The 12,300-nt window shown below is 44.2% G+C and overlaps 1 protein-coding gene across 7 annotated transcripts in view; it reads right to left on the bottom strand.

The window, feature by feature from the left end:
- Positions 1 to 12,300, bottom strand: part of Ctdp1 (CTD phosphatase 1) — a 60,321-nt gene that overhangs the window by 14,418 nt on the left and 33,603 nt on the right. For 4 of the 7 annotated variants that reach the window (XM_048418982.3, XM_048418983.3, XM_048418979.3 and 1 more), the window contains one exon: positions 9,908 to 10,070. The exons of 2 other annotated variants lie outside the window; for them this stretch is intronic. In XM_048418982.3, coding sequence (XP_048274939.3) covers positions 9,908 to 10,070 — 163 coding nt within the window. Of the gene's footprint in view, positions 1 to 9,907; positions 10,071 to 12,300 lie in introns of those variants that run through there. One more of the 7 variants, XM_048418985.3, reaches the window with a different exon arrangement.

The raw sequence follows: 12,300 nt of genomic DNA, 5'->3' as shown, positions 1-12,300 counted from the left end.
ATACAGCATGAAGGTGACGTGAGAACAGTGTGAGGGAGGAGGAACTGGCTGCTCCTGAGATCTGAGGGTGGGCAGAGGGTAGAGAACAGGGCGGGGGTACACCGCAAACAGAATACAGGTGACCTCACTGGGGTCCAACACTACACTGAGCTACCTTGTACCTGAGTAACTGAGAGTAGGAGCTGTTGTTACTCCTACTGCAAGTAGGAGATATGCTGTGCAGAGAAGGCAAAGGCAACCCCAGGCTTTGGCATTCTGGCCCAAGAACTCGAGTTCTTAGCTTTTATCTTGCACTGCAGGGATGAGCAAAACAAGGCAGAAGGGGGCTGCAGCCAGCTGCTTGCCAGTGCAGTGATTTATTGAGCTTCAGCAATGATAATGTGGTAGGTTCTGCCCACCATAGTCCTAATGGGCAACTCCATTAGGCAACTTGGGTGAGATACATGGCCACCAGCGTCTCTGTGTGGCTGACTGCATCTATATCCTGATCAGAAAAGCAGTTCCTATATCCATGCCAGCATTCTTGTGAGGCAGACAGCTGACTTGAACATGCATTAGCTCTGCTGGCTGGCCAAAGACTTACAGAAACATCTTAAAAGCCAAAACAAAATGTGGGCATACACCAAGTCTGGCCTTGTTTCAATCAAGCTTCTGTTTGGAAATGACATGAATTTTCCAGAGGTTTTCTTGTGCAAATGTGTCAACTGCCTTTTAAAAACCACTTAACTGTAATGAACTTAATTTAAAAGACAAAACAGGAAAGTTGTTTTGTTAAATGTTAAAGAAAAACTTAAAAACAAGTATGTGACATGGAAAAATTCAGATACGAAATTAAGTACTAAATCTTCACAAAAGGCCACACAGCACATCAAACACTCCTGTGTCTATCAACATACAGAACACAAGAGGGTCCCCCAGGCAGACAAGCTCTCTGAGAATCTGTATCATCATAGCTATAGAGTCAGGAGGTGTGGCTAGAGGTGGACAGTACATCTGGACACACGGGACAAGATATGGTAGCTAGCCTATAAGCCCGGAGTCCAATGCAGCCCCTCCTTCTCTTCTGTCATGGAAGCGCCTTGAAGGACACTGACAGACAGACAGCCTCTCCCTAGCCTGGTGCAGAACTTGCCAGAGAACTGGCCCCACACTCATGTCACCAAACAGGACCAGCACTGCCTCAAAAGCACCATCATTCCTACAACTGACTAGAGAACAAGAGCTTCAAGGAACAAGTTTCTGAATCTTAAACTTGTGCCAACTGATTTGGAGTCCAAATAAATGTATTTACTTCCTTGTCCCAAAGAACCAACATTCTGAACCAACTCAATGTATTTACAGATGCATTAGGTCAGTCTTGCCTGCAAGGGTCCTGATGATGTTATCAAGGACAGAGGGGACTCCACACAGAATGTCAGGGCCTCCAGGACACTGATGAACATGCTAACTTCCTGAGACTGTCCTGGTTTCCTCCTGAAAGCTAATGCCCATCAGTCAGTCCCTGACGTATGCCTATGACCATGATTTAGCGGCATAAACAGGTACCATCTCACGGTACTTTCAAAACCTGTTTATATGTCATTCTTCTTTGTAACTAGGCTGGCTTTCTGTTGTTGGATGAAGCCTTCTATTTTACACACAGGACGTTTCTGGGACTCTTAGCTGTAGGTATCTGAAAGTCGGCTGGGAGTCAAGCACTCAACTAAGCCAAAGGGGCTGTAACTCACCCACGGGCAAATGCAACAGAGGAGATTGCCATCCCTATGGCGGCTATTCCCACACAAGAGACTCCTATCGGGATCCAGGGGCCTAGTGGTCACGCCAAGGCCAGAGAGGCAGCCCATGACCTCAGGACCTCAGTCCTACAGCAACAGGAAATCAACCTGCAGCTACGAGGAGCTGGGAAGATGCAGGGCAGAAGGCTCTGGCCCAGCAGGGGACGCTACTCCCTGCACTTGATTCCTGACTCGGGAACAGGACAAAGGAAAGTCAGAGTTTGCTCGGAGCTTCTGCATCTGTGGTACTTGTTATGCGCCACAGAACTAATACAGCGGTGGGATGTATTTTAAGGGGAATGATGTCAACTGAGAAGCTATTTTCATGAACAGAAAACACTTTGAAGGCCAAAGAGAAACTTTAACGACATGTGAAAAACCCCAAACTTGGAAAACAAACTTGAGGCGTTCTGAAACTGCTCAAGAGGGTTTAAAGCTGTCACACAGACGCTGGCTGTAGGCAGCACATATGTTCTGAAAACGACTTATGGAAATTACACTCTACAACCCCTAAGAAAGTTCTTTACACCAGGGAGCTGAAAACAAAAGATAACCACAAACTCTTCCTCGAACATAGATTTTCACATGCAATGAACCTTATCTCACTAAGACTTCAGTGATCAACACTTCCAGGAAATAAAGTACCAGAGAGATGGGACTCATTGATAAAACAAAACAAAACAAAAAAGCAAAAATGAACATATGATGAGGAACTTTTAAATCACCATCAAATAACATTTTGTGTAGGATACATTGTTGCCAAGTGGCTCGATAACTTCGACTGACTAAACAGCTGACCAAATGACGTGTTCTAGGTAATCGCTAAAATCCAGTCACGAGCTGACAAGAGGCAAAAATGACTACTGCTCAGTAACAGAGCATCCCCAACACCTTCACGTCTGCTGCGCTTGGTCAGACAGCTCAGATGTGTCAACAGTGAACGGCCGCGGTCAGGCTGTCTCTTCAGTTTCCTGTAGGGGTTCTAATTCCACAGCGATCACTGCTACACAGTTGGTCTTAGCCCAAACGCTAAGAGGGACTAATTTCTGTTACAAAGATAACGGGAGCAGACAGACGAGTGCTGAATTCAACAACAAACCCACTCTTACACTGAGTCAGGAGATAATTCACACACAGTGTGTATAAAGTCAGGAGATAATTCACACACAGTGTGTATAAAGTCAGGAGATAATTCACACACAGTGTGTATAAAGTCAGGAGATAATTCACACACAGTGTGTATAAAGTCGGGAGGTAATTCACACACAGTGTGTATAAAGTCGGGAGGTAATTCACACACAGTGTGTATAAAGTCAGGAGATAATTCACACACAGTGTGTATAAAGTCGGGAGATAATTCACACACAGTGTGTATAAAGTCGGGAGGTAATTCACACACAGTGTGTATAAAGTCGGGAGATAATTCACACACAGTGTGTATAAAGTCAGGAGATAATTCACACACAGTGTGTATAAAGTCAGGAGATAATTCACACACAGTGTGTATAAAGTCGGGAGATAATTCACACACAGTGTGTATAAAGTCGGGAGGTAATTCACACACAGTGTGTATAAAGTCGGGAGGTAATTCACACACAGTGTGTATAAAGTCAGGAGGTAATTCACACACAGTGTGTATAAAGTCAGGAGATAATTCACACACAGTGTGTATAAAGTCAGGAGATAATTCACACACAGTGTGTATAAAGTCAGGAGATAATTCACACACAGTGTGTATAAAGTCAGGAGGTAATTCACACACAGTGTGTATAAAGTCAGGAGGTAATTCACACACAGTGTGTATAAAGTCAGGAGGTAATTCACACACAGTGTGTATAAAGCAACACACGCAGCTCTCACAGCAAGCGCTCATCACAAGCGCTCTTAGGTTCCTCAAGTAGGAGGAGCAAGACTTCAAGGTCAGAGGTGGGAGTGAAGGTGGCCACTGGGCCCAGGAGAGCCATAGGCAATGGTTCTCCACAGCCGGTGAAGGCACTGCCCTGCTTCCTTTGCTAACTAGCTTTCCTTAGTAACAGCTTTCAAATACTGAGAGCAGCAGTGGGCAAGCAAGGAGATCCAATGTTGCACCTGTCTCTGCTTCATTATCACAATATAAAATCTTTTCAGGTATTATCACTTGGCTTAAAAAAAAGGTAATATCTGCTAATTATCTGAGGATAAACAGAATGTCCACAATAGTAACAATAACTAGCTTCCTAAGATGGAAAGATGAAAGACATGGGAGACACAGAATCTCTAGCCCCAATTTGTTCTTAGAACATAGCTCTAGGAAGTCTGCAACTTGCATAAGTCAGAGAATCTCCTGGTTTTCATGGCTAACCAAATACATTCTGCCCAAGACAGTAAACAAGAGATAGGTAAACAACAGATAGGGCCACAGGACAGAAATGTGGGCCAGTCACAGGATACAACCATAAAGCGGCAAAAAGAAGGCGGGGAATAATATACCTGCTTCCCACCCTCATGTACAAGTGATGGGATCACATACAGTGTCCTAAGAGAACCAGAGAACAGGACTCTTAAAAAGTGATGTCGCAGTAGTGTGGGTTAGTCCTAATACTACAAAAAGCATCTTTTAGCAATGCTGACTATACACACGCATTCCACGCCTGCCCCCAGGGGCCTTCCCAGCTCAATTCTGTAACAGGGAGGGAAGAGAACAAACAGCTCAAGAATTAAAACACCAGGTCCTTGCTCTGTGGTGGTGGTGCCTGCCTTTAATCCCAGTACTTGGAAGGCAGAGGCAGACAGAAGCAGAGGCAGGTGGATCTCTCTGAGTTCGAGGTCAGCTTGGTCTACAAAAGCTAGTTTTAGGACAGCTAGGGCTGTTACAGAGAAACCCTATCTCGGGAAAAACAAAACAAAACAACAAACACCATGTCCTTGAGAACAGGCAGAAGATGAAGCAATCCTAGCAGACGTTAGCATCATTTATCCTCTGTATAAAAGGTGTCTAGAGCAGGACTGGGAAGCTGGAAGTCCAGCCACGGGAAGCCTTTCCAGAGAAGCACAATCAGGAGCTCTAGCCGACAGCTTCAGCTTGCCTGCTCTTTCCGCCTGGACTGATGACATCATCTACTGCTGCTTGCTATGTGCGCCCCTGGAAGCCTCACCCAAGGGGACCCTCTGCTCTGCCTGCAGCTCTGGATCAGGACCTCTGCCTGGCTGCCTTCAAGGGCCTCCCCAGATGATTTCTGCCGGATATGTGCACGCCCCTGCTTTGGTGACATTACCTCTTGTTTGTCCTCTCAAGTGGGCTACTCCTGTCACCTCTGCTAGATGGTTATCCATTTCTGCTCTCTATCTGCTATGAGATTTAGTTTTCTTCTTTTACTTGTTGTGTAATTAATAAATTCACCCATTTAAAACCAGAAGTATGGCTATCAACATTCATTCTCTGAACTGTACAGAACAAGTAACTATTAGAGCAGTTTATTAGTGATAAGGCCTGGACAGCCTAGTTAACCTAGTTACCTACCCATGCTACTAGTGATGGAGCGCCTACATCCTTCAAGCCCACTTGTTTCTTTGTAGAAAATCAGCCTGCAGGTAGTCCTGACCCTCTCCTTGGGGGTTCCACTAGAATCTTTGGCTCCAACATATTTCTAGAAACACATGCAGGATTACAAAGCAGCTAAGACTAAAGCACAATGTTGATTTTTGCTAACTATGCATGTTTCTGCTGTACCTTTCTTGGCCACCCCAATCTCTAATTTGCTTTCTAGGCAATGAGGACCTGCTCTGTGGTTCTGGACAGGGAATGACACTGTCAGTGCTGTGCTCAGGAAAGCACTGGTTTTCCCCGCTCATAGTGGTGGCACTGGAGCCTCTATTAGGTGTTTGGGCTTTGGGCAGTAAGTCATCAAAACCGCTGTGAAGCAAGACAGGAATGAGAGGGTGACAAGGACAGGGATTTGCTCACCAGCTCAGGGAGCACAGACACGGTGGAGAGGAGGAGAAAGCGCTGCTCATCTGAGTCTTTCTCCTAAGCAGGACCCCGCCACAAGGCACCAAGTCTCAGCCACTGCTCTCCATGACTCTCTCAATCTTGCATCTTTTATGCCTTCAAAATGAGTACCATGTGGACAATGGTCATACATTGCCAAGATGCAGCCTGGCTTTGGCAGCTTCTATGTGCTGCTGACCTTGAGGAAACACGTTTTTATTGTCCCAGTGAGGCATGGATAATTTTGTCTCAGTGGTGCTGAGCCCGGACAATCACAGCCATTTCTCCAGCCCCAGGCACACAGATTTTTGGTAAAAATATCCACAAATAGCCCCAACTGAGTTAAGACAAAAATTCTCATTCCCCTCTGAACCATTCCTCCACTGTCTTCATTATTCTTAGCAATCTTCTAAGCTCCTGCTGTAAAAGCCAGTAAGCTCTGAGCACTCAAAAGCTTTTCTGGTCCGAAGTTCCGAAATCCTCCACAATCCTCCAATAAAGAGTACAATGCGCAAGAAGGCACATGGTCAAGTTCATAGACGCAACAAGCCCACTTTTCTAGTAACAATCTCTGTTCTAGTTTCATTTCTGTTCCCATGATAAAACAAACAACAACAAACAAACAAAAAACCCCAAAACAAAACAAACAAAACCCCCATTCCAACCAAAGCAACATAAGAGAGAGAAAGGGCTTGTCTGGCTTACAATTCAGGTCAGTCCGTTACTGAGGAAGGCAAGATGGCAGATGGTGAAGCAGCTAGGCACACTACATCCAGTAAGAGGACAGACGAGGGCGCCTATACTGCTTGATAGCACTATGCTCAGTTGACTTTCTTCAGGGTGGGTCTTCCCAACTCAGTTAATAGTCAAGACAACCCCCCACAGACATGCCCACAGGCCAACCTGATGGAGGTCATTCCTCACTAAGATTCACTTTCTGGGTGATTCTGGATTGTGTCAAGTTGACAGTTTAACTAGCAGAGTTATACATACAACTTGAACATCTGTACCCTGCCACAATACACCATGCCAATGAATACTGCCTGAAATACCACAGCTCTGAACGGCAGTGCTGTTGCTGTGTATACCAAGCATTCTGCTCATACACAGAGAGCTATTTTCAGGAAACAATGTTTTTCCACCATTAGGAAACAAATATGAAACTAGTGGACTTTCAATTATATTGGTTGCATTAGAATGTTGATTTTTGTACATGGTGTTTGAATTGCTGACTTTTTAAAATTTTATTTAAAAAAAATCATCAAATGAACTTTGGTTTGGGATTAGCATAAAATTTCCCCAAAATTTTTGAAATGGCCCTAAGCATATTACTGCCATTATATGATGTGTCAATACATCCATCCATCCATCCTCCCTCCCTCCCTCCCTCCCTCCTTCGTTCCTCCATCAGTTCTTTCTTTCATGAACGTGCGTGTGTATGTGTGTGTGTTTGGTAAAATAGTATTATAAGAACTGATGATTAAAAAAATCAAAATATTAACTACTATGAAAAATGTGGAGGACACTCCATATTTTGCAGTATCAAATATTCAATCAAGAAAAACAGTGCTGGGGCTACAGTTTAATTTGTAAAGTGTCTGCTATGTGAGCATGAGGACCTGAAGATCTGAATGAAATCCCTACAACTTAACAAAAAAGTCAGGCATAGCGACACACATTTATAATCCAGCTGTGTAGGCAGAGAGGTGGACCCTCTGGGCTTGCTGGCCAGTCAGCCTAGCCTAGTGGGTGAAAGAGCCTGTCTCAAAACTAGGGTGAAGAGTACCTTAGGAACAATGTCCGAGGCTGTCCTCTGGCCTCCACAGGCATGGAAACACACGTATTCATGAATACTTTAAATAAGCAAATTCACCTTAGTAGCATGCAAGTTTGCTTTCATCTTCAGTAAATGACAAGATCTCATATATATGTATATATACATATATATAAAATTATTACCATACATTATCATATCACATATATTATTATAATATACTATCTACAAATATAAATAATATATTATAAATATATAATAATATAATTATATGCAATATAATTTATATAATAAATTATTATAATAATATATTATCATATATATGAAATTATTATCAAATAAGTGTTTTAAAATAAATTTCTTCATGATTTACTGCAAGTAAATGTTTGATCTGTAGTATAGGAAAAAAAAACCCTTGCCAACTCACTCAAGGAAGCACCCCAGGTAGCCACAGGGAGGGATGTGAATGTGTGTTTCTGCCAGAAAGAGAGGCCCAAGTTCTGACCTGCACCCCCAAGTCCTGCTCTGGTCCTTGTGTCTATGGTTTTAATGGAGCTAGGGTCTTTGTAGATGTGCTAGGTAAGATGAGGTCACCTGGATCAGGGTGGTCCTAGAGTGACCAGTGTCTGCTGAGAGCACGGACCCTGACAAGAAGAGAGTGTTGAATCTAAGCACTATGTGCAAGCACACTGAACGGATGGATGTGGACGGGTTCAGGCAGATCCTAAGTGGCCAGAGGCATGTGAGGATAGCCTGGTGCTTACATCTTGTGTGGCTGACTATCTGCCCTCTTCTTCTCCTGAAGACTGGAAAGAGTCCATGTTGATCAGTGGCCCATGGCATGCAAAAGGCAAGAACACTTCCCTATGCCTATGTATGGGGAAGCCTGGCTGCTATCTTTGTTGGAGGACAGGATGTTTGCTCTTCTGGGCCCATGCAGGGTGCTGAGGGCTGTGAAGCCTCCAGTTTTCTTCCCTCACCTGAGCAAACACCCATGTATGTGACGCCACAGCGCCAGCCCCTCCTTCTTAGGAGCACGCTTCTGAGAAAGGAAGGCTGGGGTTAAGGCTGGCTCCTATTGCAGAAAGGGTAAGACTCTGGAGCAACTCAAAGTTGCTGTTTCACAGGATAATTTGAGGTCTTTTGACATCAAGTGAATAAAACCACAAGTGTGATCAAGCTGTGCCCTCTACGACAGGCCAGAAAGCCAGAAGGGAAACAGCAGCATGGAAACCACGCAGGGTGGAGAGCCAACTATGCTTGCAGGGAGCAGGCAACTTCTCTAGTAAGAGTCAGCTGACCCTGAGGACAAGGAAGCAGTGGTTGAGAAAAACCTTTTCATGAAATAAAACACTTAATGTTCAAGAACACAGACATGGTAAAGAGCTCAGAAGTAAGTTACTGTCTGAGAGAAAATCTGAGCTGTGGATGGAATTCCTCCCTGAAAATATTGTCTGCATTTTCTTGCTTTTGCTAAAAATAAATGAAAACCACGTTTCTTCCTCAAGATCTCTCTGCTGCATGATCAATGGAAACAGAACACTCCTGTCCCCATAGCACAGCGTGCCAGGTAACTGAGCTCAACTACGGTTGCAGAAAATGTGGAGAGATAACTTCTGACCACCTGACCTGAGGCTCATCTCTTAGCGTGGTCCCCTAAAAGCAGTCTGCAAAGCAATGACATTGCAGGCAGCACAACAAAATCCCTGGAGTAGCAGCTTCTGTAAGAAGGCTAGCCCGAGAGCCGGGGGAAGATGTGTAAGGCCAAGGGTCACAGGAATGCCCAAGGCTGAGCCAGGGCTTATATGAGAACATGAGTCTAGAGTATAGACTACTGACCTCTGAGTCAGTTTTGCTTTAGTTCTAAAGGATACGCACCCTGTATTTAGGCTGTAAACAAAACACACCTCTAGTCCTGGTACTCAATTCCCCAAACAGAGCATTTGAAAGAACTAACTACTTATGTATCTACAACTATTTAGTAGTGTAAAAACGACAGAAGAAACTGGTGTTAATTTGTCTGAATCCATGGTTTTAAAATCTATGTTCAACTGAATGCAAACTAATTTAGGTTATCTCATCCTGAATTCCATCAACTTTCTGTCTGAACTGTTGTTCCCTGACAGGTTACCCTGAAAAGCACTGTGTCTCCTATATCACAAAATGCCAGAAGTACTCTCTTGTTATGACAATCCGGAATGTCTACAGACACTATCACGAAGCTCTGGGAGTGGGGGCTTTTTGTGCCCATCATTTCACATGGTTACAAACCCTTGAGTAGGAAAACATGTACTGCCTCACAACACCTGATCTATTCTGCACGGATCCACTGACTCTGATGTGCAGGTGCACACAAGTCTCTAGGACCTGGGGCCTGCATCACATTCTCACCTCTTTGTCCATACTCTCTAAGTCCTCCTTACAGAGAGTGTACAGCGGCATTGTCTCTGACATACTGGGTTGTCGCTTTCTTCTAGCAGGGCCAGGCTGCTCTCCATCCTGAGCTTCTGGCAGCTCTTCACCAAACATCTGCTGCTGATGTGGCTGAACAGCTCTGAAAGGAATTTTACAGTCCCGCGTGAGGAAAGCAGTTCCATAGCACCTTGCCAGCTCTGCAGCAGACCCCTGACTCTTGAACTAGGTGATAAACACGGAGAACATTAGGAGGGAAAGAAAAGGTGCTAACTCTTGAACTAGGTGACACACACGGAGAACATTAGGAGGGAAAGAAAAGGTGTCCTGTCCACTGTGCCCACCTGCTATCTCTGCTTGTTTAGCAAACCCAGCAGCTCTTCTTCAGCCATGTTCTTGGCCCTGTGGAGGCTCACACTCACCTGCTTTACAGAGAATCCACCCTGTCCACCTGACTTGACCTCAGCACAACACTTAAAGACAAATGGTTTGCTAGAAATCATTAGGAGATGTCATTTACCCCCGAATAAAGTCACAATCAAAAGAAATAAAGACAATAGAAAACAAAAGTGATGTTTACATGCTCTTCAGAGCACAAAAGAGAACCCAAACAGGATCTGTGAATTAAGAGATGGATATCAACAGAGCGAATTATCAGATGACAGAGGCCAGGGGAGAAACATTTGATTACTTGTGCCAGCTTCATTAAGTACTGTAGTAACCAATCAGCTACAAGGACCAAGTTGAAGTCTCAAAGACACTTCCTACTTGTGACCCCAACATGTCAACATAAAGCTGATATTCTTAATGGCAAAAACTGCAGCTCTGCTCAAACAGCGTCTGTGTGCAATGTGCACCTAGGTGTGCCAGACCTCACTGAAGACATTTTATGCATGTTTAAGGCGTACCAGGCACAGCGGCTCATACACACACTCTAGGACTTGGAAGGCTGAAGCAGAAAAAACAGTTGTGCATCTGAGGCCAGCCTGTGCTAGAGTATAAGACAGTTGTCTCTAGAAAAGGTCCTTTCCCAGGCTGGCCATCACAGACACTATAGATAAGGTGATAAGACCCCATTACCATGAAGAAAAATCTGGGACCCAGCAAGATGGCACAGCTGATAAAGGTACTTGCAGCCAAGCCTGACCACTTGATTTGATGCCCAGGACCCACAAGGTGGAAACAGAGCTGACTCAAGTCCTCTGACCTTCACAACGATGCCACAGCATATGCATACCCACACAAATACACGCATGGGAGTATGCACACATACATAAAGATGAAAATGTAAGGAAAAAGAATAATGAAGCATTAACTCAAAGTCACAAATTAAAAAGCAACTGTATTAGGCTAACTAAATACTATTTAATGAGGGCAAAATATTTTCTACCTAGATACCTTTAAAAGTGCCGTCTCTGCTTTTTCAAAGTTAAGACTCTACGTTCATTCCTATTTTATTTATGTTTTAATAAATAAAGCTTGCTTAAAGATCAGAGGGCAAAGCTAAGCCACTAGATGTCAGGCATGGTGGCACACACCTTAAATCTCAGGACTTGGGAGAGAGAGGCAGACAGGTCTCTGTGAGTGGAAGGCCACTCTGGGCTACACAAGAACAATGCAGATACAAATCCAGGTGGTGGTGCCTCACACCTTTAATCCCAGCACTAGAGGGAATATAAAATGGGAAGAGAGAATATTTGACTGTAGTCACCTATCCTTGGTAGAGTAAGACTTCTCTAATGGTTTGGTTGCTTTGCTTTTCTGGTTTTCGGGTTGAACTCCCATATCTGTTTCTGGATTTTTATTATTCATGTTACATTTATCCTTGGCAAAATTCAGCTTCATCAAGTCAGACAGCCCAGCAGAAAGTACAATCAGGATGTGTGTGGCAAAGGTTCAATACTACCTTTCTGAGACAGAGGAGGTGACTCTTAAATCAACAATGAAATACCATTATTAGTAAATTTGCTACAGTAAACACTCCAGATGTTATTTTCCTATATATAAGCAAAGAATTTGGGGATGAGGCAAATGGACTTTCCCTTGTTGTCCTGGCTGCCTTAAACAGACAGCTGGACTATCTTTATGCAGCACTGGCCATTCTTGAACCCCATGGACACTGCTGGAAAGCTGCCTGCCTCAGGGCTCTTTCAAACTCTCGGGACTAGAGTTTTTGCTATCATACATCAAGCCGTGGCAAGCTCCAGAAGACCCTAAAACAATTTCCACCTAGACTAAAGGGACACCATTTCCCTGGGGGCCTACCAGAGACTTGCCTTTGACTGGCATCAAAGGGCAATGCTACGAGTACCGTGAAAACGCCATCCTCCAGCTCAACAGGACAGGTTGATTGGCTCACTTGGTGAGCTAGG

The sequence above is a fragment of the Myodes glareolus genome, chromosome 13 (genome assembly GCF_982192425.1).
Source record: "Myodes glareolus chromosome 13, mMyoGla1.1, whole genome shotgun sequence".
NCBI lineage: Eukaryota > Metazoa > Chordata > Mammalia > Rodentia > Cricetidae > Myodes > Myodes glareolus.
The sequence above is the reverse complement of the archived record's forward strand: the minus strand, read 5'-3'. Positions and strand labels throughout refer to the sequence as shown.